Source organism: Miniopterus natalensis, chromosome 9, assembly GCF_054644295.1.
Source record: "Miniopterus natalensis isolate mMinNat1 chromosome 9, mMinNat1.hap1, whole genome shotgun sequence".
Taxonomy (NCBI): Eukaryota; Metazoa; Chordata; class Mammalia; order Chiroptera; family Miniopteridae; genus Miniopterus; species Miniopterus natalensis.
In genome coordinates, this window is record NC_142089.1 from 52777772 (window position 1) to 52805638 (window position 27867).

Here is a 27867-nt window from a genome sequence, read left to right on the forward strand (position 1 = left end):
TCACAGCCTTGAAGCCAGCTTCCTCTTGACTGTACCAGTAATTCTGCCATACGGATTGTCTGAGGGTAGCAAGACCTGTAGAAAAACCACACTGTAACTTCAGAGCCATTCAAATAGACTTCTCCTTTATTCTATGAATCAACAGTAAATCAATAGCAAAAACAACTTGCTAAATAAGAAAATGTATGTGCCCTACATTCGAGTTTCTTTAAGCCTGGCCACGCCTTATTTTTCTGGCAACAGTTGAGATAAGTCAATTCCCCAGAACATTAAAGAGTTTTCGTTCTAGAAAAATTTTAATCATTGAGATATAAATGTTTCTCAAATGCATTACATATCCCTGCCTTTTAAATAGAGTGCAGTGAACGTAATTTGGCCTTTGCTTGATGACTCACTTTGAACATGAATCACTGTCCAGCGCTATGAGACCGCCATGCCCTCAGGAGCATCTGAGGTCCACGGGGCTGCTGTCCCATTGCTAAATTGCTCCAGACAGCTGCGCATTTAGAGTTCTTCTCCCTGCCCTGTCATTTGTCACTTCTCTGCTGTTGTCAGTGTGTCCTGACTCCCTGCTTCTCATGTGTTGCCTTCACTTTGCACACGCCTGCTGGGTGAGGGCCTGAGAGTGGCTCCAGCCATCCCCAAAGTGCAAACACAGACACAGGGACAGCTTGTTGAGCCACTCAGGTGACTTTATGCAGAGCCCTGGCCAAAAGGAACGTAGGACTTTTTGCCTTCAGGTCTCCTGCTGGACTCCAGGAGGGAGCTTCCAGTCTGACTTCTTAGAGCAAGGACACTGCAGCCTCAGCCCTTGGGCAAGCTTTTGAGCTGGGGTGGGGGGCAGGTCTGAAGGTCAGGGGCCCCGCAGAGACGCTCCTCTCCATGCCGGTGGGGGCTGAGTGGGGGCGAAGCGGGGGGCGGGTAAAGTAAGCATTGCTCGCTGTGACTCCTGTGCATTTTTGTGTTCGGGGCACATTTGTTTCACTGTTGGTGGACATGGCCAGGATTACTTTTAGGCCCTCTCCTTCAGAAGGCAATCATTTAGAAAGTTTTTACATCCGAATCGACAGCATTCTGATAATCAACACCCTTCCTTCCTCCGAGGGAACAGTGCCGCCCCTCCTTTCAGCTGAATGAACAGCACAAGAGACCTCTGTTGCTCTCCTCTGCACTCAGGGCTCCGTATCAGCTCCAGCAGGCACCTGAGCGCGACCTTTGCTTCCCAGCGCTGCTCCCCTGCCTCCACTTATAGCCCGGGTGGTGCACAGCAACACAATTTGCAGAACAGAGAAACCAGGTTCCTGGACAGAGGGTTGTGACTAATATGGCTGAGGGGAGGGGGTGGAGAATGTAGGACCTTCTGGACACTCTGTCATTGGTCTTTCTTCACCAAAGGATATGATTCTATGGCAGCAGGGCCTTGTTACTAGAAGGCCCCTCCCCCCTTCTCTCCCACCCCGCACTAAAAGAAGCTACCAAAATGGTGTTTTTCATATTCTAGAAGCCTGTAGAAGGATGGATCAAATAAAAAAATTCAAGGGTGGAGGGACAGCCTGATCTCCTAAAACTGGCTCCAACAGGCTGCCTCTCAGGACCTCAGGCTGTCTAGTCAGACACACTGACTTGGTTTAACCTTCTGCCGTGGCTAAAAATAAGTCAGGGTAAGCGCTTTTTCCAAGACAAGCTTTCCTTTCAAAAACAGAATTTCCCCAGCTTGCTTTCCGTAATTGCAAGTAGAAACACAAATCCGCTTTCATCTTTCTTGTGTATATTGTATGCTACTGAATTGACTGCTTAATCAAAAGTTAGAGATGATGGACGGAATGAAAATAGAACCTTTACTTCTCCTCATTGCCTTTCGATGGGAAAATAATGAAGCTGTGACCTTGTGGGGCATTTTTCAGAGAAGGAGATCTCAGAGCTGTTTCCTTAGGCACACTCTGTTCTTTCTTTGTCTTTCACTCCCTGAGACTTCCAGCCGTTCCCTGAAATCACTCATGCACTTCCAGGGTGCTCCAGCCTCAGGTGTGGAGAGGCCCAGAGTCTGAGCTCTCTAGTCAGTGGCAACTATAAATATTCCAAAAGCAACAGCTCTTAAGAGTTTGGGTTGGTGATATTATCATCTCAAATTTATAAGGAAGTAGGGGAAGGGGAGCTGTGCTTTAAAGATATATATATATATCTATATATATAGATATATAGATATACATTTTTTTTAAATGTTTTTATTGATTTTTAGAGAGAGAGGAAGGGAGAGGGCAAGAGGGAGAAGCATCAATGATGAGAGAGAGTCATTGATCAGCTGCCTCTTGCACACCCCTTACTGAGTATCGAGCCTGCAACTCGGGCATGTGCCCTGACAGGGAATCGAAGCCTTGACCTCCTGGATCCTAGGTCGACGCTCAACCACTGAGCCACACTCATCCTTTAAATATTTTTAAAGTTCTTACCTCGTCCTTGTTGATCAGTCCCATTCTGGACATGTCTATGTTAAAGTAATGGATATTTGGCAGGCTGATTTCCATATCTTCTATCTGGAATCCACAAGGGTATACGTCACATTGGGCAACTGAGAATCTATCTATCCGCCACTCACCCCCTTCCCCCACCTACCCACTAGCCTGTTACTCAGCCTCCACCTCTATCTCTGAGACAGGCCCTGATGTTCCTCTACCGCCCCAAACTGTTCTCTCCTCCTAGTCATAGTAGTAGATGGTGGGCCCACTCTTCCCCTCTCCGTGAACAAAACCTACTTCTCAGAAAAGCAAGGGCTTCTTGGATTAGAAACATGGGAGACTTCTTCAGCATCAAACTGGTCTCCTGGGGCTGGCCACTCCACCTCCTAAATCCCTCCTCATTGCACTCCTACCTCTCCAGGCCTTTCCCTAGCATTTGTGGACCCTGGGGTAAGAGTATAATTGGAGGCCCACATACCAGATGTTTAAAGATTTAAAAGTTATAAATCAAGCTAAAAATCAAACCACTTTTAAGTGGAATATGTTCTATCCTTCTAACTTGGCAAATATACCTTCATAACAACCTGGAAGGCTAGGATCTAATTTAAAATTCCTTGACTCTTTCGAGTGTCATCCCAGGACATGGTAGCATGGGAAGAGTCAGCTCCAAGCCCTGGCCCATCCCATCTTCTTTCTTATACTCAGGTGGGTGAACACCCCAGCTTGCATATCAAATCCCATCCATACCTCCTGCAAACGTCTGATTTTTGCCCACTCCCAGGCCTAAGGGTGCACACACCAAAGGCATGATCTGCCCTGCAGACAAAGGATCTAGAGAAGAGACTTGCTCAGGTTCTGGAATTAGTCTCAGGGTTATTTGGGCAGGAAATTCGGGATTACAGGTATCCAGAGAATGGTACAGAGGGGATGCATGGGCTTCTGAGGGGTTTTTTGCCTTGGTCTTACTGATTTTCATCCAGTGAAGATAAGCTCAGCCAGAGGATGGCCTGAAGCAAGCCTCAAAAGTGCAGGGCCATGGCTGGAGTCCTGCTTGCCCAAATCTAAGGCTAACACTCTTCCTTTCTATCCCATCATGGCCTTAGTGCAGGGATACTTTCCAGATTTCTGCAACAGCCTCTCAACAGTTCTTCTTGCCAGAAGTCCATTGCCTTTTTGATTTATTACATTTCTTTCAGAGTAATCCTTTTGGAGTGCAAATCTGGAGGCACCATACCCTGCTTAAACCCCTGGGTGGCTCCTAAGAGCTTTCAGGATAAAGTAGACTATAAATAAAACCACAAGGGCCCTCCTGATCTAGTTCCTGCCTCATCTCTAGGCTTTACATATGGAGACTCTCAACAGTAAATGACTGTTCCATGCTGCCTCCTGTCTCCATACCTACCCTATTCCCTCACTTTTGAGTGTGAACCTGGACAGCCCCCTCTTATCCCTTAAAACTCAACTCAAACACCTTTCCCTCCAGAAAGCCTGGCTGGCCCTATCCCCTATACCTGAGGTAGGTGCCTTCCTCTGTATTTCCATAATTCTCTATTCTTTATTGTATTGTTAGTTTACTCATTTGCTTCTTTCACTAAATGATGACATCTTGAGAGTAGAGATCATGTCTAATTTATCTTTGTATCGTTCATGTTTTGACAGATGCATAATAACCATTTAATAATATCAAATGGATGGATGGATGGATGGATGGATGGATGGATGGATGGATGGATGGATGGATGGATGGATGGACGGACGGGTGGATAAAATCACTCTGCATCTATCCTTCATTCTCTGGATCTCCTGAAACTTAAATGTGGCAGGGTGAAGAGACTCAAAGAATTTTCAGCACAACTAAAGAACTATAGCGGTGGCCTGTGTTTTCAGGTTGGACAGATTTTTTCCATTTTTTGCTCTCCTCACTTGCTATAACAAGCTTTTGAACAACAACAGATGTCATTTTTCATGTGTCTCCCACTTTCTTATTTTAACTCTCAACTCTTTCTCAGAGCTGACGGGAGACACAACAAGTTCTCGCAGTCCTCAAAATGGCAAGTGATGAAACGTACCTCAGGAACCCGGCTCAGGGAGAGCGCCTGGATATCATAGAGGGTCTTCTGGACAGAGGGCGAGTACTCGCCTTTGTCACAGGGGCCAGCAAATTTCTCCAGGACAATGTCCCGAACAGTGTCCCTAAAACACAGAAAAGAGAACTGAAGACTCATAGGGTGGTCTTTGGGAATGTATTATAAAGCTACCAAGCAGTGACCATCCTATTCCTCAGAAAACAATTTTATTGTTGATTTTAGAAGAGATTAAGATCTTGTAATATAAAAAAAATCTCACTTCCAATTTCCTTACACACACACACACACACACACACACACACCACTCAATGGACATGTTGAGCGTCACTGGGCTGTCTTCCTAATCTGGCCCCAGGGCCCGGTGGGAATCCCAGGATAAATGTTCTTCCACGTTTGAGGAACCTGTGAAGAGCACTCCCAAGCACTGCAGCGTTCTGACTGCTCAGCTTGGCTGGTTCCTGAATTGCTGTTTTAGTGTTTTTTCTCTGAGATAAATATTTTATTTGATTACTTTATTGAATTCTCTGAATATACCTGAGGCAGGTGCTATGATTATCCCCAATTTACAGGTGAGGAATCTGAGCTTAAAAGTTAAATGATCCACGTTAAGGCTTCTCTTTAGTGGGAGGCCCAGCTAGTACCCTGACTCTGGCACGCTCAATTTTGTACTCTCTTCAACACAAATACATCAGGCTGCTGCCCATGGGAAACGCTTGAAATAAAAAAGGAAAAAGAAGATTGAGGTGAGGTTGTCTTTACGCATTTCCCAGCCTATCACATAATCAAAGGAGCAGAGCAAAGCTGTACCAATGGGGGCAAGCTCCCAGGGGCAGATTCCAGCTCGTCACAGAGTAAAAGTTCCTAACAATTAGAGCTTCAGCAAAGAAAGGAGATGCCTGATCAAAAAGTAGACTCTGGGAGTTCAGGGGCCTACTTACTGCCTGTCAGGATACTATTATAATAATCATACCTTTATTTTGTTAAGGCATTTATCTTTTACAAGTGCTTCGGTGAATGTTATGTCATTTAGAGTGTAGCCGAGGTTCAGCTTGCCTGGGAACAAGGGGTTTCCTGGGACATGAGACTTTCAGTTTTAAAATCAGGAAAATCCTTGACAAAGTGGGACGTATTGGTCACACTAGTTTAGCCCTTTCTGCATGCACGGTGAGGTAGTGAAGTCACATATCATTATTCTCACTTGATACAGAGATTCTTAACACATGGCCCCTGGTCCAGTAGTATCAGCATCACCTGGGAGTTTGCTAGAAATGCAAGTTCTCGTGTCTCACCCGAGACCTACAGAGGCAGAGCCTTTAGGAGTAGGCCCAGTGACGTGTATTCTAACAAGTCTTCCATGTGATTCTGATAACACAATAATGTTTGAGAAGTACTGATTTAATCAATTAAAAGCACAGGGTCATGGAAATTAGGTGGTCCATTCAAGGTCATTATTGCTAATAGAATCTGAGATTCAAGTGCAGGTTTATTAACTCAGAGTAAGACCATTGGCTTTCTGTTATCCAACAGAAGGGATTTGGCACAGTGGGGAAGCTGAATTGAATGGCCTCTATGTTTCTCTTTCAAACTGAAGAATTCATGAACTCCAGGCCCCAGCACATGTTCATACCAGGTAGCCTCAAAGTCCATGTCCCCGCTCTTGCGGTAGCGCCACTTGCAGTACACTTGGGTGGCGAAGCACCTGTCCTTCACCTCAGGGAGGGTGGTGAACTGGTCCTTAATGAATCCTTCAAATCCAGACTGGGTCGTTTTCAAAACCTTGAGATCTTTGATTCCAGAATGAATGACTAGAGGTCCTGTTTTAAGTAAAAAGGTAAGCGGGGATAGGGTCATAAAATAGTGCCTTCCACTGATACCTAGTCCTGAGGATCCTGGTCATTAAAACATGGCACACTATGCTTATACAGAGAACTACATCACCGCCCACATTTTCTGTCCCCCTGACTCCTCTGAAGTCCAAATGATGAGGACGGTGTGCCTTTCCCTCTGTCTGGATTCCACGACTCCCTGCCCTCTCCTGCCCTTGGAGAACTTAAGGTCAGAGACTAAACCTCCATGTTGTGTTGAAGCCCACAGAAATGAATACCTTCCTCTCACTACATACAGGGCTGTCTTCTAGGCCAAACACCTTCCATTTTTTGAGCTGCATCTCATTCACTAGACAACCATGCTGCAATGACTTGATAAGCTCCCACAGAGCGGTTCTGCCTGCTGCTGTGATTCCCTTTATGGGGGCAGTCCTCACGTCGATGGCCTATGCTGACTTATGGCTCTCATCCCACCAGACCCTCAGTTCCCTTGTGGTTATGAGCTCAGTGAAACCAAACTTCATGAATGGACAACAGTGTAAGCCTGACTGAGCCTAAACGGAGACTGGGAAGATGAGGCTGGTGACACGCAAAGCATAGCTCTGCCTAAGTTTTTTGGCTGAAGGAGGAAGGACCAAGTTGGTTCATGAGGACCTGGGGGAGAGAAGACACAGCTGAAAACAATGGAGGGGATGTTATGGCTCTCTTGCAGCCCCTCATGTCACCTCATGAGGTGAATTAGGGAGGTGGAGGGGGGATGAGCATAATCTGAGTAAGCTGTTTACTTGTGTACCAGGCAGTTTTAGCTCAGGGCCCAGGTAGCAGGTGGAGCACAGAGTCAGTGAGAGAACAATTATATTTTTCTTTTTCTGTGTGGAACACACTGTAGCTCCAACAGATTGGTGAAGCCTGAAGAGATGATGGCTCCAGTTGACACACTGAGAAGCCCCAGGGTACAGTTCTCTGTGGAGAACATCATTCTTCCCATGGAGCAGTGATAACTGGCACGGCAAATGCTGAGCAGAGCCAGTGAGGCAGAAGTTGTACCCAGTGGTGCCAATTTCTCCCTGAACACGTGAGACAGACCCTCGGGCTGTCAGAAAGTGGGAGAGTTTGGCTGGAGAGGCCCAGAAGTTTTGTAATGAGAGCTACAAAACCAGAACATTTCAGGAATTAACATCACTATGGTCTGATTTGCATGTGCAGTCTGGTGAGGCTGGACATTCAGGGGACACTTGGGTACATATCCCTAATAGCACACTGCCATGGCAGGATAACAAAGGTCACCTCTTTTCAATCTTGAAGTTAGTCCTGATTAATATCTAACCTTCCTGGCCTGCTTAGTATATAAATCAAGGGCTGAGATGTCAGGCATGGTCTTAGTTGAAGAATAAGAATGTAACCCATGATCCTCAATTACAACCCAGGGCAGCTCTTAATAATCCAATGTTTACATCACCTGTGTGGTTCTAATTGCTGTAGTTAATTCAGGAGGTGTGGAGTTCCAGAAGTAGATAAATAATGACTATATTTTGATATTTTCCCTGCCACATGTGTGCATCTACTAGAGCGAGCAATGGCCAGGGGTCAGCGGCAGGTCTGCTGATTAAATATGTACTGATTAAATAAGGTGTTCGGTCCAGAGTGTTCCAGGATAACGTGGTAAAACTGAAAATGCTATTTCTGTAATATTCTGAAGTTCTCATTGGAAGCTACATCTGCAGAAGAATCAAGAGAAAGACACCAGCAATGCCTTAATGCTTTTAAGTTGGCTGGTTTTATCAAATTCTAGATGTGTGAAGACTTGGTTCTGAAAAATCAGCATTTCTAAATGCAATGTGGAGCTGATCCAAGTGAGCCTACGTCTCAAATTCGAGAGAATTATAGAAGTAATCAGTAAGAATGAATGAATGAATGAATGAGTGCTACAAGACTGATTCACATCAAAAAATGAATATCTCACAACTTTCTCTCTTTTTCTCTAGACAGTTCTCCTCCATCAGTCTTTACCATTTCCCTTCCTGACCACCCTCACTCACAACTCTAATACACAGTGTGGCAGGGGGATAGGGTGAGGGCATCAATATCAGCTAAAAAGGCCTTGATTATCAGCATGCATTGGGTTGCTGTCTATTACATAAGTACTTTTACCCAGGGCTTTTAATCATTTGCCCATAGTGACGTGTATAGGAACTGGCAGAGGTGGAGTTTGAAATCAGTACCCCATTGTGAAATCCCATGCTTCTCTTCCTCCTCTTTGGATTACTCCCATCTACACAAAGTTTTCTCCTTCCTTTAACTCCCCCTTTCTTTACAATAAGAGGTCTTTCCAGGAGATAAAGAGGTTGGCACTTCCCATTCCATTGTGTGCTTGGGGTTCTGATAGAGCGCCCAGACTGAAAAATACCTTCCTCTTTGGTCTGAAATGGAAACTGAAACATCACTTTATATATATATATGATTGATTTGAAAGAGAGAGGAAGGGAGAGGGATAGAGAGATAGAAGCATCAATCTGGGGTTCGAGACTATAATTCAGGCATGTGCCCTGACAGAGAATCGAACCGGTGACCTCTTGATTCATGGGTCGATGCTCTGGGCCACACCAGTTAGGCTGAAACATCAGTGATAACGTTTTATTCCTTTAAAATTTTCTATTGAAATACAAAGACCCCTTAAAGGACTGACTCCTTAAACCTTTATAAACTAATATTATAATCTATTTCCAACAGTAATCCCTTCTAAAAAAAAAATTCTATAGAAATGAAAAGTGAGTTTGCAATTAGAAGTAGGGCCAAAAAAGTAGTGGGAACCCTTAAAGGGAGATAAAGAGAAGGTGAAACAGAACCAAAGGCAAGCTTTACCTGGTTCATCTTCTCCTAGACCGCTGGCCTTGATCGCCAGCATCCGTGTAAGTAAAAAAGACTGGCTCCTCCAATGGTCTTCATCATAAGAGAATTCCAGGATATACGGTTGCATAGGGGTTGAGCCCACAGCTTTGGGCCTCAGATTCCCTAAATTCAAATCTAAGCACTCTCTGTGCCTCTCCTCCCCAATTTATGAACAATATTCGCCTGAGAAACTTACTTAACCTCTCTCTACCTTGATTTTCTCATCTGTCAAATGGAGGTGATGACCATACCTATTTCCTGGAGTTGATACATGTCTAAGATAATACACATAAAGGCATTAGAATAGCTAAGAAAATGCTCTATAAAGGTTTTTATGATGTTTTTGCCATAACTGACTTCTTCTTAGAACTTCAACCACCTGTAAATATCTCCCATGTTTCACAAAGGCTCATGGGGTTATGAAAACTACTTCTGATATGCTGTCACTGTCTACCTCCGGCCCACGATGAGATTTATTGATCTTCCAGGAGTGTCACTTCTGCTAGGCAACTTTGAAATGATCTACTTTCTTGCTAGACTCTGAAAATGGAGAAAGCAGTTGCATTCTCTAATGTATTCTGGCCTCAGTTTCACATAGAATAAAATGTCTCATGTTCCCCAAAACAGTTAACTATTTGCCACAGTTTTGGCAGAATGCAAACCATCTACTCTGGTACACTCATCATTCTCTGAACAAAACAACAACAAAAAACCTATCCTCTTTGAATGTGAATTTCTTTCCCTTGGCACATATTAGATTCTCTGGATGAAATCAGACAGCTTATTTTATCTCCTATGTTGGCAGTGCTAAGCCTCCTAAACACTGGTAAGAACCTGAGCCTTTCAAATTCATGGACCCATCAACTAAAAATATGATGCCTCACACACTCTAAAAAGGATTCCAATTTAGACTAATAAGAAGCAATTCAACAAAAAAGACTGTCCTTTTCTAGGTTACTTCCTATTAAACCATTTAATCAGCTTTTTAGTTTTTTGCCTTCCTGCCATGGTTATGGAGTAATGCAAAAGCTCCCTTTTGCATTTTCACATTTCACTTTGCTAGAATATAATCTTCTCCAGCTTTTAGTGTCCTCCTACACACTTAACAGATTGTGGCTTATCTCTCAGAGAAGCATACATCCTACCCTTTAGTTCTCCAAGGGAAAGAAATTCACTGAGAATTAATAGAAAAGCCCAATTCCTTACCTACGCATCAGGTGTCACAAAGCACAAAGCTTTACTGAGCCAAGAAAAAATCCTGTCATAAAGAGAATAATTGCTTCCATATTTAACACCTCCAAAAAGGACACAAATAGCTAAAAGCAGAATATTTTAAAACTATATTAAATCATTCTAGTAGAAAACCTCAAACTTGTAAAGTGCTAGAAAAAAGTGAAGATCAATTAAATATCATTTGCTTTGAGAGTCCATTTAGCTCATGCAGGAAGAGCGAAAGCTCCCTCTGTGTAATTCTGGGTAGGGAAAGATGACATCATCCAAAGGAAGGAAGTTAAATGGGCTTTTGTACAACTAGGTGATAATTAAGATGATTTTAAAAGACCTTGGGTTTGCCAAGAACTCTTCTTTTGGAGGAATTGAAGAGCACTTTAGTCTTGACATCAAAAGGACATAAACAACCTTCTTGGCAGCGGCCATCTCTGCCCTGGGTCTCCCACTTGGCCCATCTCACTTCTATGGTCTGCCCAGATTGACATTTCTTAAATCTGTTCTTCTCCAGGACTTCAATTTCATCATCCCTTCCTTAAAACCACCACCTCCCACTAGTTTCCATGTTAGTAGCTTATTTTTACTACCAAAAGATAGTCTCGCTTAGCTGAGATCTCATCTCCATCATCCATTCCTCTACTTAGCTATGAATTTTTATAATTAGTGTCAGATTGAGAGAAATTTGATGTTATAATTCAAATAGTGCAGAAGTTTGGGACCCAACAAAGTTCAAATTAGTATCTCAACCATCCCAGTGACTTTGAGGCTTGGCTAAGCTTGTAGTTCTGAGAGACACATGAAAGAAAGAATTTGGGAGATCCTGGTTCTATATAACACCCAAACCAACATCCCACATCCCAGTGCAGAGCCTAGATCTCCTCTCAGAGCTCGGGAAGTCACAAATATAACAGTCTTCATCTCTTTGGGTGAAAAAATTTCTTTCCCTCTTCCAGATTCTCCTATGAAACTAGTAGACTCAAGAGCCAAAAGTACACTGAATAATGCAATGGGAGTTTTATAGCAATGCTTGGGGCCTAACACAGTGCTTGAGATTCAGTAGGCTTTCTATAGATGTGTGCTCAATTGATAAGAATGAATTCAACCCACTAGGAGAAACTCAGTTACATATTCTAATGGGAAAAGCCCCTTTTGGGAGTAGTTACATGGCTGAAAGTGTGACTAAGTCCATGTGTTTGAGGGGGCAGAATTCTCACCAACCTAGCCGGCCCCCTACCAAGAGCCCTACTTAGAGGTTTGTAACAACAGCCCTCACCCTGTGGATTGGAGTGTGTGTGTGTGTGTGTGTGTGTGTATAAAAATAATGATTATTTTCTTCAGTTAAGCCTATGCAAGGCCATTTCTTATGACAATAATTGTTCATTGATTCAACTCACAGTTTCAGCTCTTAGATAATAAACAAATGAAGAATTAAACTTTGCTGCCCAAACACAGATCTTTACTCTCCAAAGAGGTACAGAGTACAAATGTCATCTTCATACACACAACACTGGTAGATATACACACTCATATATGTGTATACACACACACACACACTGCCTGCTCTTAAGGCAACTGATGCTGCTTCCCCTCCCTGGTCCCTCCACCCCATGGATGTCAGAGGGGCGCTGGGTCTTAGATGAAGCCAAGCTGGAGCTTCTGAGAACACCGCCACAACGATGGCAATACCCTGAAGCTTTGCAGCTTTCTGCAGAAAGAAAAAGCTGTGCCCTGATTATGGTGACTAGTTTTTCCACTCTACAGCAGCCAGGTGACTGCAGTTCGGGCAGATGATAACTCCTGGAAATTCCTGGAAAGAACAAGGGTGTGTGAAGAGCAGCCTGTTTTCTTATTGATCAGGAGAGCCCTTAACTTGGCCACTTCACTTCCCCCTCCAGGGCTCTGCTAAAATATTCTTGTGGAAGTCACCAGTGACCCATTTGCCAACCTGCACAGTTTCTCTTCAGTCTTCTTTTAACCTTCCTGCTAGCTGTTCACTAAATCTATTTCCTCTTTCCCCTGGGTACCTGGCTAGACTGCATTTCCCAGCCTCCCTTGCACTTAAGTGAAGCAGTGTGATTGGGTTCTTCCTAGTAGAAGTGCTATGTTCTACTTTCAGGCCTGGTGTTATTGTAATTATGTTCCACAGTTAATTTTCAAATTTCTTGGTAACTAGGAAGAAATGTATAATTGTCATTGCCATTTTAAATGAGATTTGTTTTTATAGTAATCTCAATAGTTGTTTATTAAGCAAATAAAATGCCAGGGAAATGTGATTGTTATTCACTAGCTATTTCCTATAAAGGTTATTATAATTAAAGCCCGGTATAGTAAGTACAGGTCAGACAGTTCAGAGATTTGGGGTTTTGTCAGCCTGGACCTTTTTTGCCCCCTTACCTCAAAACAGGGTAAAAAAATGATCTACTTTATTTAACTCTCAGGTTTTTGCAAAAGGTATTATTTCATTTTTATATTTTTTAAGATAAAAAGCAGATTGTTTTTAAATGTAATCCAAAGTCACAATGCTCATTCCCATCTCAAATTTAAAAGCCTTCAAAATTCTTTACAGTTTTCCTATTAGAGTAGTTTAGAAGAAGAAAAACAAATTGCTACAGCAGATTCAAAGCATGAAAAATATTTTCTCACCACTCTTCATCTGCTCAACCTCACAGAAGTGCGTTCCAGTGGGAGTGTGAATAAATGCATGGACATGCTTAACTCCATTCTGAAAATTAGAGACAAACATTGTTTCCAGTAAAATTTCAGCATATGTGATAAAACCAATTTCTTTAATTAAACTGAGAACACAAATAAGTAAAGTAACCTTTTCAAAACGCTTCCAAGGGACTTCTTCCACGTAGACTTGAGCTCTGATGACATGGTTAAAAGAAGAAAGAAAATGTTCACAGATATCCATAGCAAAAGTTTCTATGCTTTTGATCTGTAGAAAGAAACAAAATGCTAGTGATCAGAAATACCTGCCCCACTTAAAAATAATTTTTAATATCCATGGAGCTCTCTTTCGGATCAAGTGCCTTCTAGAGTCAGAGAAACATAGAATTAGAAAGAATCTTGGGAGATGAATTGGTTGTTACTCCAATTTTGCACAAGGGCTCCTAAGTGTAATTATTAAGTCACCATCACCAAGTGAGGCTATCCTGTTTTCAAAAGAAACCTGTTTTGTAGGAGATGAGTAGATGAGCAAAAGTAACTTAACATTCAGATGCTCCTCATGGTAAACTCAGCCATCAGCTATACCAGTACAGTACTATAGTATACTCCAAAATACCTCAGTCTTTTTATGAGGTTGGCAAATAGGCCTCCCAGTTTTCCAAGGAAAAATGATAATGAAGGGCTACTTCAGCTTTTTTGCCTTGCGAACAGGCCTTCCATTCCCATCCTCAGCTGTCTACCCCCATAAAGCAGCTTCCTACTTCCACACAAATTTTTCATATTAATCTCTAGGCAGTGTTTTATGGTACTATCATAATCTACAGATTATTTGCCTATAATTAAGATGGACTATTTGTACAGGTATCCCCAGGATAGCTCTGACATTTTTGAGATCTTTTATACCTGTTGTCCCAGAATAATTATTAATAACATCCTATTTCATTCTCAAAAGTGTCCTGGTTTAGAAAATGAAAGCACTAACGAAAAGATACACACATGTTAATTGTAGCATTATTACAGTAACCAAGATATGGAAATAACTTAAGTGTCCATCAATGGATGAATGGATAAAGAAAATGTTATACATACATACACACACACACACACACACACACACACACACACATATACATATATATATGTATATATATATATATATATATATGAATATCATTCAGCCATTAAAAGAATGAAATATTGCCATTTGCAATAACATGGATGGAACTTGATGACATTATGCTAAGTGAAATAAGTCAAACAGAGAAAAGCAAATGCTGTATGATCTCACTTATATGTGGAACCTAAAACAAACACAAACACTTCCATGTCCCAACAGGACCGCCCAGGACATGACAAACCAAAAGGGCGAGGCTGTCTTCAGAAGTTTCAAGTTCATTTACAAATATTGTATATGAAAACTGTACCCACAAAAACTGGATGGAGCCTGGTGCGTGAAGAATAATACATTTTATATGCTCAGAAAACTCTTCATTTATGACACTGTTACTACTTTTCCACAGTTATACTTTTAAAAATATATTAATTTCTCCCCTTTAAAAATAAATAAATAAATAAATAAATACACAAACACAAAGCAAACAAATAAAACCAAGCTCATAGAGACAGAGAACAAATTGGTGGTTGCCAGAGGTGAGGGGTGGGGGGTGTGAGCAAAACGGAGTCAAATGAATAAAGCGAGTCGAAAGGTACAAATTTCCAGGTGTAAAATAAATAAGTCATGGGGATGTAACGTGCCGCAGGGATACTATAGTTAATAAGACTATATCGCACATCTGAAAGTGGCTAAGAAAGGAAATCTTAAAAGTTATCATCACAAGAAAAAAATTCTGTAACTATGTGTGGCGATGGATGTTAACTAGACTTATTGTGGTGATCACTTTGCAGTATATACAAGTCAAATCATTATGGTGTACACCTGAAACTAATATAATGTTGTATGCCAAGTATATCTCAATTTAAAAAATAAGAAAAAAATTGTACTGGTTTGGATAAAAAAGTATACAGTCATTCTATCTAAAGTGAATAAACAGTGTTTAACATCCAGATTCATTCCTTCACTTTCCTGCACCTATCACACAGTGCAGAAAATGTAAGAATCTGTGCTACCCAGCTCTCTTTTTTGCAGCAGTACAAAATCCTATTTTCAATGTATGCTTTTAAGAGAGCAATGCCTTTTTCCATAGCCATGCCTGTGCTTGCTGGGCCATTCTGATTAGCAAGAGAAAAGTTCAGGGTGGAAATTCATCCTGCAGAATTTATATTTTAATTAATCTGCTCATTTCATGGGTGTGGATTTCATGCAAAAGCATGAGAAAAGAAGCTACGTTTCCTGTCTTTTTAGACTTCTTAGCAAATGAAAACATTATCTTGAATTGCCCAGAAATCTGCTGGTGGTCCAGCACAGCTTCACTCACACTTAAAGAAACTCCAGGGAAAGTACTAAAATATCCAATTCTATCTGTTCCAAGGCCCCTTAGAAGGGTATAATTGCCACCATATATGGATACTAAATGGTTATGGAGTTGGGAAGATTAGGAAGGCATTAAAAGTTAGACAAATTAATTCCAAAATGTATCTAATACTTAAGATTTTCTTCTACAGCAACACCAAGAAGAGAAATAGTATTTTCTTTTATAAATGCACACCATTTTAAGAGAAAAAAATAAATAGCTCTCAAAGAAATGCTTGACAAAAATGTATAAATTTCTAAATCTGAAACACTCCCAGGACGTTGATTTGCCATGATCCCGATCAAGAGATAACTGTAAAATCCTTTAATAAAAGTCTCTACCTAAAAGATGTTGTAGAGAGTTGAGATCCAAGAAAAGAGAACAAAGAGGTGAGTCTTAAAAAACAAGCAAACAAATAACAACCACACTTTTCTGTAAGGCTGGGAATTTTAGAATAGCAACGAAAAAATTTTAAATGGCTTAAGTGTAAAAATAGAGTTAAAAAGCAAAGGGAACTTGAAACAAGCAAGTAATATCGTCGTGTTATAGAATGGGGAATTCTGCGCGACTGGCAGCATCTAAGAACAACACCTACTCCTTTGAACTTTGCCAAGACGTGAACTGTGTTCTTGATGGTGTCTGTAGGGATGATGTCTGAATTATCTCCATGCAGATAATCTTTTTTGGAGCTCAGAGTAAGTTGCACTGAAGTTGCCACCTCTTTAATGCTGTGATATTTTCCATCTCGCTGAATGCGGAGGACCTTCACCATGTCCTTCCCATAGCCGGTTCGGACAAACTCCACCTCACTGTTCTGCAACGAAAACATAGTCACTGAGAAAGGCTAAGTGAAAGCAAACGGTCAATCGCAATTTCTTTAAGCCTTAATTTTATCATATACAGCAAGTCCTCAAATAACATCATTTTGCTATAATGTTGATCAGATGCTGTTCTAGCTTAATCCTTTTTTATATCAATTAGCCTCTGGTAAAACTGGTTTCTTAATAACGTTTCACTGTAGTTCCAAGAACCTATGAACGTTAGTGAGGATTGACTATAATTATAAACGTTGAGAATCAGAGTATCCATGAAAGCGAGATCATGTCTTACTTTGGAAGAGGAATGAGAACTTGTATGGAGAAAGGAGAATCACAAGTAACAGAGGACATTATATCAGATTGGCTTGAAGATGGCTTTCTTGATAATAATAAGTGATAATAATAACAGCTGTACCTCGTGGGCCAAACTACGCTGTTTTATTTAACCGCTGCTGATTTAATCCTTATAACAGCTCTGAGAACTAATATTATTCCCATTTTACAGAGGGAAAAACTGAGGTTCAAAGAGCTGAAGCAACTTGCCCTACTACACATAGCCAGTAAAGGGTAAAGCCAGGAATTCACACCCAGGTTAGGATTACGCTGTGTAAACCTAACCACTACGCAAACCACCTTTATTATATAAAATTTTTTTACTCTATTGACTGGAAATAATTTTATTCCTTTTTTTATAAAGAGTGAGATTCTGGAGAAAATGTTCTGTGATCAATAAAAGCAATTTGAAAATTGTTGCTTCTACTTGCTACCAGGAAGAAGAGTAATTAGTGAGAGTCCAGATTACTTTCAGGAGTGCAGAGCCAGGGCCACCTGGCTGCATCACAAGCTGTGCTTTAGCAAAGGGACACTTAATAAAAGCTTGGTGATTGATTCATTAGTAACCTTGTCTGAAGCTGGAGCCCTCACTAGCAAATATGTCCATCTCCACTGCCAGGATCTATAAGACTTGGCCTGGGCTTTATTGGTGTTTGAGAGAAGAGGCAGGAGGGAGCAGAGGGACAGAAAAATTATTTTTTTAGTGTTGAAATTGAACATTAAAATGGTAATGAAAGACGGGGACAAAAATAAAAGCAAATCAAAAACAACATTCAGTGAGAATCTGGAGAAGGGCACAAAGAAAACTGACCTGCTAATTGCACATAGGCAATGTGCTCAGATATGCCAAGGACTGCCTAAAAATATGTTTACATAAAAAAATTACCAGATGCCCTGGGAAGAATTTTAAAATTCTAGCCAACATCAGAAATTATTGTAATGTTCTTAATCAAAGTGAGGGATGGGAGGCTTAAATCTTGGGGATAGCCTAGCCAGTGTTGCCCAGTGGTTGAGTGTCAGCCCATGAACCTGGAGGTCACGGTTCGATTCCCAGGCAGGGCACTTGCCTGGGTTTTGGGCTCAATCCCTAGTGGGGGATGTGCAGTAGGCAGCGATCATCATTGATGTTTCTCTCTCTCTCCCTGTCCCTCCCTCTCTCTGAAATCAATAAAACATATTTAAAAAATAAACATTAAAAATCTTGGGGACAGAGCTTAGAAAGGCATGCTGCATACCCTAACAATTTGTGGTGTCTGAAATTTGTCCTTTCTTTGTGGGAGGGACACATTCACGGTACAACTCTTTGAGAGGCCCCTCAAAACCCAATCTCTGGGGGACTCATCAAAAAAAGGATCAATAAGAAAACAGATGGAGCAGACTTAAAGGGATCCTAACAAAAACTATAATAGTGACAGGGAAAGAGGCACTGTTGTGTAGTTATAATGGCTTTGGAGTAAGAGTAAGCCCAAATGCTGCCTTGCTACTTATAGGTTTGTGGCTTGTGACAAAAATTTAATGTCTCTGAGCCTCAGTTTCCCCATTTGTATCAATGGAGATAAACACCCCTTCTTGTAGGCCTGCTGGTGGTGTGAAAGACCAGTTCTTAGTACCTAGTGGTGCAGTGAGGTCAACCTTAATAATAATAGTGGTCACATCAGGTCTGGCTGTGGACACAGCAGCAGCAGAAATAGCCGAGGGGACCTTGAGAGGGCCACCAGTTTTGGGAGTGGAGAGCGCTACTGGTAGCAGCAGGAGAAAGACTCTGATGTGCCTTGAACAACAAGAGATTTCATTTGGGAGAGAGAAGCACTTGGCTGACTTGGGGCCCTGGATGGTAAGGGCTGGGATCCAGAACCAGAGGCCTCTGAAATTATCCAGCCTCCCCAGTACATATTAAGGCTTGACAAATGTTATTCAGTTCCATCCCCTGCTGCAAAATATTCAAGGTACAGTAGGTTAGTCTATGAAAGCAAGTGGTCCCTAAGTGATATATTCAAAGATTAAATGACGCTCATCTCCCCAGCGCCATATCTTGCCACACTATTGCAAACTGCTTCAGCTGTCCTGAGCCAACTGTGGTTGCCCAGGCTCTGCATGCTTTCTGCCAGTAGGCCTTTGTACTTGCCATTCCTTCTCTCTTCAAATCGCTTTCTCTTCCTCACTTCCTATCAACCTCTTCACTTGCCTAACTTCTTCTAGTTATCCTTCAAGTCTCTGATGCCACTTCTCCTTGGTAATCTGCCCCAGCCCTTCAGGTCTGGAGTAGGTGCCCCTTCTGTGCTCTTTCAAAATAGTTATTTATCAAATTGCTTTGTAATGGCCTCATTTTGTGTCTAATTTATTCAGGAATGGTAAAGTATGGACGCAGGGACAATGTTTATCTTAGTTGTCATGGCAAACCCAGTGCTCTGCACAGTGCCTGAAACATGAATAGGTGCTTAATAAAGTGTTTAATAAATGTGTCATGAATGAATGAATGGTGCACCACCACCTCCACCCTTGTGTGGTGACACAGAATATAGTTCATGAAAATACCCCAAAGATTTCAATACAGGAAGAGCTGCTTCAGCTAAGACCCCAATCAGAAGTTCCCTTTCCTGGGAAGGTGGGGAAGGCCCCTTCTTCCCTCTGGTCACCACAGCCTGGAGGCCACAGGCACAGCTGGCCAGTGAATAAAGGCCCAGGAAGGGCAGAATTGAGTGTAGACAGAGTCAGCGATGCAGCACCAGGTGTTCACACTGCTAACAAGACAGAGTGCTCCAGCACAGCGCAGCCACCCCAGAGGCCATGCCCACCGCCCACGAGAGGTGAGCACTCCTCAGAAGCCCCTGACTAGCCCTTGGCGCCTGAGCAGAGCTTGAGTCATCAAGGTTACTGAGCAATGGGTCAGAGTGAAAAGGACACAACCTCCTGAGGCTAGAACAGAACGAAACAAGAATGATGCGGGACACCCGAGGGTCTCTCAGCAGGACCTGGCAAAACAGATAATAGTCTGGACCACAGCTGAAGCTGTTCTCTTCAGTAAAGCTTTCTCATTCTCATGGTCAGAGACATCAGAAGTGCCAGAACCTATTGTGCACAATGCCCAGTATGGAGCAGAGACCCACGTCCGAGACCACTGCCCAGTGAAATGCAAAGGCCGCTCTCATCTGCAACTTGGGCAGGTGGCTGAGAACATGGGCTCTGAGCTCTGGGTCAGGCAGGCCGGGTGTGTACCTTTGTCCTGCCACCTATTAGCTCTATGAACGGAGGCAAACTTCTCCATCTATAAATTGGGAGAAACAGAAGTGCCTATCTCTCAGGATTGCTGTGAGGATTATGTAGGAAAAAAAATAAGGTACTTACAAAAGTGCCTGGCAAATAATAAGTGCTCAATAAATGTTAGCTATAATTGTTATTGGTAAATAATAATTCCATGTCAAATTTTGCATCCAAGGGTCCTTCTGGTTACCGTTGGGGATAAATACACAGACTGCACACCAATCCAGAGCCAAGGCGGTGAAGAGCCAGGGTGCTGCTATGATGAGGCCTGCTTCAGCCTTCATACTTTTGAAGTCCTTCCCCAGGTTTGCGTGGCTTGAGGACACAGTTACAAAAGCACTCTCAATGTCCTAGAGTAACACTCTGGACAAAGTATCAGCAGGACTAAATCTTTATCTGGCTCTACACGAGAAAAATCCCCTTTTCTTAGACATCTTTTGAACTATAAAGAGATGGAGAATCATTATTTGCCCACAAGCAATGTTGGAGAAAACTCTCAGAGATTTTAAATAAATCTTATGAAGTTTCACTTCTGTAATGAGATAGTGAGAGTTCTTTTATTCCCAGGTCATACTGAAAGTGATGGAGGTTGTCCCTGCAGGTCTAAGGTTCTTAGCCTGGCATCTGTTAACTTCTACAAGGCCCAGTGGATGGATCTGAAGTAGAAAAATATTAGGAAAGATAAGGTAAAACTTTTACAAATTTAAACATTAAAATAACTAGAATTTTCTTTCAAGTCTTAGAATAGCATCTCTACCCTCCATAGCAGAGAGGAGTATGAAAGTGCTGGCTATTTAGGACCCATCACCCGAGTATGAATACAAATTGGGTCGCAGTGTGCTGTGATAGGTGGAAGAACTATGCACAGAGTCAGCATCTCTGACTTTGGAAGGTGCTGGAGAAGTGCTTCCAATTCTCTGCCCAGGTTTTCCCCTTGCCTGGCTACTTTCTTGCATATTTGTGAACAAAAGGACTTCGGAGAAAAATGTTGAACTAATATAAGAAAAAGGAGAGCGCAAATGAACACTATTCATGTCACTTAGGTGAATTATAACAATACGGAGCGATAAGAACAATAATGATGAATCACAACCTTAGAGGCAGCTGGTATTTTTTTGGTTGCCTAGGATCTACTAAATGTCAGATGGAAAAATATTGATATCTAGTGGAAAATGTCATGTTGCCTTAGGCTGTAGAGTAGTTTATTTTTGTTATCGGGCAGGGATGTGCCTGAGTTATGTTCTAAGGGTAACTCTAAAGGGATTTGTCAAGCAGATGTTTCAAGAACAGTACGATTTATACTCATAACATGGTAGAAAGAAACAGTGACCTGTTACTTAATGACGACTCCATTTACAGGTGCTCAGTTATTTTTATACTTCTGCCTATTACAAAGGAAGAAAGAGTCCTCACTAAATGCCAGGGGAAATGCTAATTTTCTTGCAGGCTCTCTAGGGCACCAACAGCCTTAGGGTAGGGAACTGGAACAAGGCCCTGAGGAGCTTCATAGAATTGGGGGCAGGAAACCTCACAACAAAGAATTGATGAAGACCTCCAAAGAGGCAGTTGGAAGAAAATTTTACTGAAATGCATATACTAAAAGATACCTTTTTCCTTACGTATAAGTCTTGAAAATAAAAATAATAGTAGCAACCATGTAGTGAGGGTTTGATATGTATCATGAAATTTGCATCTATTACTTCCTCTAATTCTTTACAGAAACCCTGTGAAATAGCTATATTATCCAAGTTTGACAAAGGGAAACACTAGGGTCAGGTAACCTGCGAAGGTCACACAGGAGGCAGGAGGAGAACCCAGCACAGTGCCTGGAATATGAATAGGTGCTTAATAAAGTGTTTAATAAATGTGTCATGAATGAATGAATGGTGCACCACCACCTCCATCCCTGTGTGGTGACACAGAATAGTTCATGAAAATACCCCAAAGATTTCAATACAGGAAGAGCGGCTTCAGCTAAGACTCCCATCAGGAAGTTCCCCTTCCTGGGAAGGTGGGGAAGGCCCCTTCTTCCCTCTGGTCACCACAGCCTGGAGGCCACAGGCACAGCTGGCCAGTGAATAAAGGCCCAGGAAGGGCAGAATTGAGTGTAGACAGAGTCAGCGATGCAGCACCAGGTATTCACACTGCTAACAAGACAGAGTGCTCCAGCACAGGGCAGCCACCCCAGAGTTCATGCGTGAAGTAGCTATATTATCCAAGATTGACAAAAGAAGATGCTAGGGTCAGGTAATCTGCCAAAGTCACCCAGTTACTAAGTAATGGAGGCAGGAGTAGAATCTAGACCATTTGGCTCCATGTGACATACTCTCTCCCACTACATCAGAGTCCCTACACTCCCCTGCTGGCAAGCCCCCTTCACTCATTAGAGACAGAAAAAAGCATTCTGATCCCCAAAAAAGGAAGGAAATGGCCATGCTATTAAAGAAACATATTTCTGCACCATTTTTAAATTGTCCACCCAACGAGACCTACCTTATCTTATCTATTCCTCACAAAAACTTTGTGCTTTGATGGAAACACTCCTTATTTTAAAAATAAACTAGCTCAGAGATGTTAAGTGAGCAGCCCAAAGTCACACAGCTGATAGGCAGACAGGTATAGTAGAAAGAGCCTTGCTAAGACTGTAAAGTCTTATTCTACTTACACTATACTAGATAGACCTTACCCGACATTGAGAGATGGCCCCCGCCCAAACCATCACTTTTTCTAGCACTTTAGTCATTTTTTTTTTTTAATGACAGGGAAATTCTAAACTCAGATGGATTCTGTGTTTATTGCAAGCATGTTTAAGCTGTGAAGTAAGGGGAGAATAAGAAGGTGATTGCCCTTTGCGGCAGGATGAAAACTCAGCTTCATACCTTTAAGGATAGGACACTACATTTGAATTGAACACTGACTTTTATCTGGCTAAGGACCATTGAATACATGAGTGACATAGGCTTATTTGTGATCATTAGAACCATGTTACCAATGGACTGTCTTTAGTCCATCTATAAGGACAAACTAGGTGCATCATGGAAGCAAAGGAAACAAGGTGGGAAGGAACCAGCACTGAATGAGCACCAGCTATGTGCCAGAGGCTATGCACACAGCATCTCGCTGAGTCCCGATAATGCTCTTAGATGGTGCAGATATGAATCCCACCTTTAGCAAAGGAAGCTGATGTTCATGCTGTTCATTTGGTCAAAGCCACATGGTTAATGAGCGTCGGGGACGGGCATGGAACCCAGGTCTGCCTGATCATTTGCACTATGCCCAGCTACCTTTCTGACACAGCATTACAGTGAAGTTCTTTACAATGGGATTTTACCTACATAACCACTTTTATTTATTTCTCTGATTAGTTTTAATCCATTCTAAATTTGCATAACCCCAAAACAGAAGTCTCCCAAACACTTTTTCATTCAATTCCTACGTTCACTTGTATTTATTTAGCTCCTTCTATGTGACAAGCTCCACGGTAAGCTCTGGAAATACGACAGCAAACAAGGCAGATACTGTTCTGCCCTGATAGGGAGTATACACTAGAACAAACTTTTTTTGGTAAAGAATCAGAAAGTTCGTATTTTAGGCTTTGCAAGCTGTATGATCTCCATTGAAACTGGTCAGCTCTGCCATGATAGCATAAAATAGCTACATAATACGTAAATGAGTGGGCATGGCTGTTCTTCAGTAAAGCTTTATTTACAGAAACAGATAGCTGGCCAGATTTGGCTCACAGGAGTTTGCTGACCTCTGCTCAATAAAGTGTCAGAAAAGTAATCAAGTGATTAGAACACATTCTGATAATTACTCTAATTGAAAATAAAAAGTGTCCTAGCCGATTTGGATCAGTGGTTAGAGCGTTGGTCCGGGGACTGAAGGGTCCCAGGTTTGATCCCGACCAAGGGCACATACCTTGGTTGCAGGCTCTGTCCCCAGCCCTGATCTGGGCGTGTGCAGGAGGCAACCAATTGATGTGTCTCCCTCACATCGATCTCTCTCTCTCTCTCTCCCCTCCCCTTCCCCCTTCCACTCTCTCTGAGAAAGCAATGGAAAAAATATCTTCCAGTGAGGACTAAAAAAAGAAAAAAAAAGAAAAAATACAGTGAGCTCTGGGTCACAGGGACATCTAAACCAGATTGAGAGAGATTAAGGATGGCTTCCAGGAGGAACTGGCAGCCACAAAGCCACCTGAACAATGAGTAGGAATTAACCAAATAAAATTTTTCTGGCCCTTTTCCACTTTTGCTTTCCTTTAACCATATCTCTAATGAACAATTCTTTATTTTACAAATGTCTGAGTCTTTTTGCTTGTCTCATCCCTTTTCATCAAAATAATTCAAGTCCCAGGATGAAGCAAACAAAACAAAACAAAAAAAACAACAAAAAAACCTCATAGACTGCAGTATGGTGACTACCAGAGGGAAAAGGGGGTGGGGCAGGTAGGGGAAGGTAACGGGGGATAAATGGTGATGGAAGGAGACTTGACTTGGGGTGGTGAGCACACAATACAATATACAGACGATGCATTATAGAATTATACATTTGAAATCTATATAATTTTGTTAACCAATGTCACCTCAATAAATTTAGCAAAGCATTACTTAGTTAATTTTTAAAAAATAATAATAATTCAAGTCTCCTCCCCTTCCTCCCTCAAGTACATCAACTTTTTCCTTCACTCTGTCACAGTCTAGATTTTACTCCATACATCAAGTCTTATAAAAGTTTGAACAACAATAAAGTTGAACTTAGAAAAATTTTATGGTATATAAAACATACCTAAAAAGGTTATTGAAAATAAATAAATAAAGCCAGTAGCCTGACTTTCAGGAGTCCTCACAAATGACTAAACTTTGATGAAGCCGGCACAGACCAGGGTCTGGAAAAACTTAATTGCATATCAGTCTCAAAAAATTCTCACACGTTATGCTTCAAGGAACATGAACTCATAGCCCTAAATCAAAAGTACACAAGGGAGCAAGGTATCATGAGAGAGAGTTGTAGAAACAACAGACAGTAAAGTGTGACCTGCAAAGATTTCAGATATTGAAATTACCTGACATAAAATATAAAAATCACATACTTAATATTTTTACAGAAATAAGAGAGAAGATTGAACTTATCTTCTTCTTGAGATAAGAATGAGTGTAGCTTCTCTTGAGCAGGAAACAAGAAACCATGAAAAAAACAAGTAAATGTGAAAAAGAACCCAGTAGGCCTTCTAGAAATGTGTTTATAAGTGGATTAAGAAACAGATTAAATGCAACTGAAGAAAGAATTCATTATTTGGAAGAACTAGATTAAGTAATAGATAAGTGTCACTAAAGAGAGAATGAGAGAACTAGAAGATACATCCAAGTAAAGAATCAAGGTTTATTTCACTCAGCATAATACTCTCCAGATCCATTCATTCTGTTGCAAAAGGTAAAAAATCCTTCCTCTTTACAGCTGCATAGTATTCCATTGTATAAATGTATCACAACCTTTTATCCACTCATATACTGATGGACACTTGGGCTGTTTCCAGATCTTAGCTATTGTAAATAATGCTGCTATGAACACAGGGGAGCATATATTCTTTCTGATTGGTGTTTCCGGCTTCTTAGGACATCTTCCTAGAAGTGGGATCACTGGGTCAAACGGTAGGTCCCTTTTTAATTTTTTTGAGTAAATTCCATACTGTTTTCCATAGTGCAATTCTGAGTGAAATAAGCCAGTCAGAGAAAAACAAATATCATATGATCTCACTTATAAGTGGAACCTAATGAGCATAATAAACTGACAAACAAAATAGGTCTAGAGGCATGGAGGCATGGAACAGACTGACATACCTCAGAGGGGAGGTGGGGGGAGACTGGAAGGGATTAACCAAAGAACTCATATACATATGTATATAACCAATGGACACAGACAATAGTGTGGTGAAGGCCTGCGGGGGGGGGGGGGGGGGCAGAGGCTGGGAGGAAGAGGGTAAAGGGGGGGAAATTGGGGGACATCTGTAATACTGCCAACAATAAAATTAAATTTTAAAAAAAGAATCAAGGATTAATGCAGACACACAGGAGATAGAATATATGAAAGAGACATAAAATGTACTGGAAAGATAAAATAAAGCAAATGTGGAAGAGTCAGAATTCCAAGAGATCAAGACTGAGATTTTCTAGAATTATTGGATGAATGAATGTAAACTTCAACCATAAAATAAGAAGCCCATTAACAAGCGAACTCTTTCTTGTTCAGTATACTTGGCAAAGTTACAACGACTAGATTTTCTACTATTTTTAGAGGTGATCATGTTGTGAGGCAGAGATGGTATTTTCATAACATTGTATTGGTTGGGCTTAAAAAGTAGGTAATATTGTGAAAAATATTCTGCCCAATTTGAATTTTCCCCATCTGCCAAATTCACTCTGTTTCTGTCCACAACATTACTTTGCCGTTTTTAGTAAAAGCTGAGAGACATTGGAATCTAGGCTTTAAGGTGATGTTGAAATCCTTGGATCCCCACAAAGTCCAGTACAGTATTTGATGCCTAGTGATTGCATAAGGAAGGTTGTTGACTGACACTCGGTATGATCATGTCAGCAACAACAGGAGATAAGAAAGCTTACTGAAAGCAACACCTGAAAGAAAGTAACCTAACAACATTTTCCCAGACCTTGAAATAAAATTAGATTTAGCAAAAACCATCATAATGCAGATGTACGCTACCCCAACCACAGGAAGGGCTCAGGCTGTAGTAAAAGTAATCTTAGCTAATATTTATGGATCATTTTCTCTTTGCTTGGCACTGTGCTAAGCATGTAATGAGGGGAAAGCAGAAATTATTTTACATCTTATTCAAAAAATGTTCAGCCTACATAACTGAAAACAAGATGCTTATATTCTCTAAATGCAACACTGAATCCTAAGCCTGACATACTCAGCTATTGCCATTGTAATGCCAGGAGGTATCACAAGATAAATAAAATTAATTTTACTTTACTTTAACTTAGAAAAGTAAACTTCATGTTATGAAAATTTTTTTAAATTCATGAAAATGTTGGGGTTGCTGAGAACTTTTTTCTCTGAATGCAGTAAAAACATATATAAAAGAATACAATACCCATGGAAGAATGGTCAGAAAAGTGTTTCTTGGTTTATCTATTTGGTAAGTTGTACATCTACCAGCTATAGCATAGCCTTGGCCTCAGGGCAGCAAGTCTCACAGCTGAGGGCATACCAGCATCACCATGAACCCTGTGAAAAATGTATACTCCTGAGCCTAACTAGAAGGATTATGATTTAGCCAGGTTGAGTTGGAGTCCAGAATGCTGCCCTTTTCACAGTCTCCACAGGTATATGTGAGTGGGTAGTCCCTCACAAAACTCTTTTTTTCTTAGGAGAAACAGAACCTTAAGCCCTCCCTTTCGTATGAACCCTGAGAACCCTGAACAATTCCCATTTAACCGCAGAACTAATTCTATTTGCAAGGGTCCAGTTTGGTCTGAATTCCTAAGTGGCTCTGATCTGGATCCATGAATATAGGGACAAATCAAAGCCATAAGGATTTCCAGGCATGAAGTAAACTGCTATTTATTACAGCAGTATTTTTAATAATTGATTCAAAAGCATCACGCACTTAAAGAAATTCTTTTCATACACTTATCTACCCTTCCCCTCCACTAAGAAGAGAACTGTCTCACCTTATAGTCATTATGGTAATGTGCCATTTTCTCTTCGCCTTCTACTTCAGATTCACTTTCAAAAATGAGAAAGACTAGTTTGGGCAAAACAGATATTTGTAACATTTTTCTATTTGACCTGAAGAGTGAGCGGTCAAT

At 41.3% G+C, this 27867-nt stretch overlaps 1 protein-coding gene across 1 annotated transcript; it reads right to left on the reverse strand.

Moving 5' to 3' along the window:
* LOC107543171 (uricase) lies at window positions 1-27834 on the reverse strand. Its single transcript, XM_016220616.2, has 8 exons — window positions 27730-27834; window positions 16222-16440; window positions 13307-13423; window positions 13129-13207; window positions 6171-6357; window positions 4526-4649; window positions 2451-2534; window positions 1-75 (listed from the first exon to the last, which is right to left on the reverse strand). Exons 1-8 carry the CDS (start codon window positions 27832-27834, stop codon window positions 1-3), a joined length of 990 nt encoding a protein of 329 aa, XP_016076102.2.
* Between the last annotated feature and the right edge of the window lie 33 nt (window positions 27835-27867).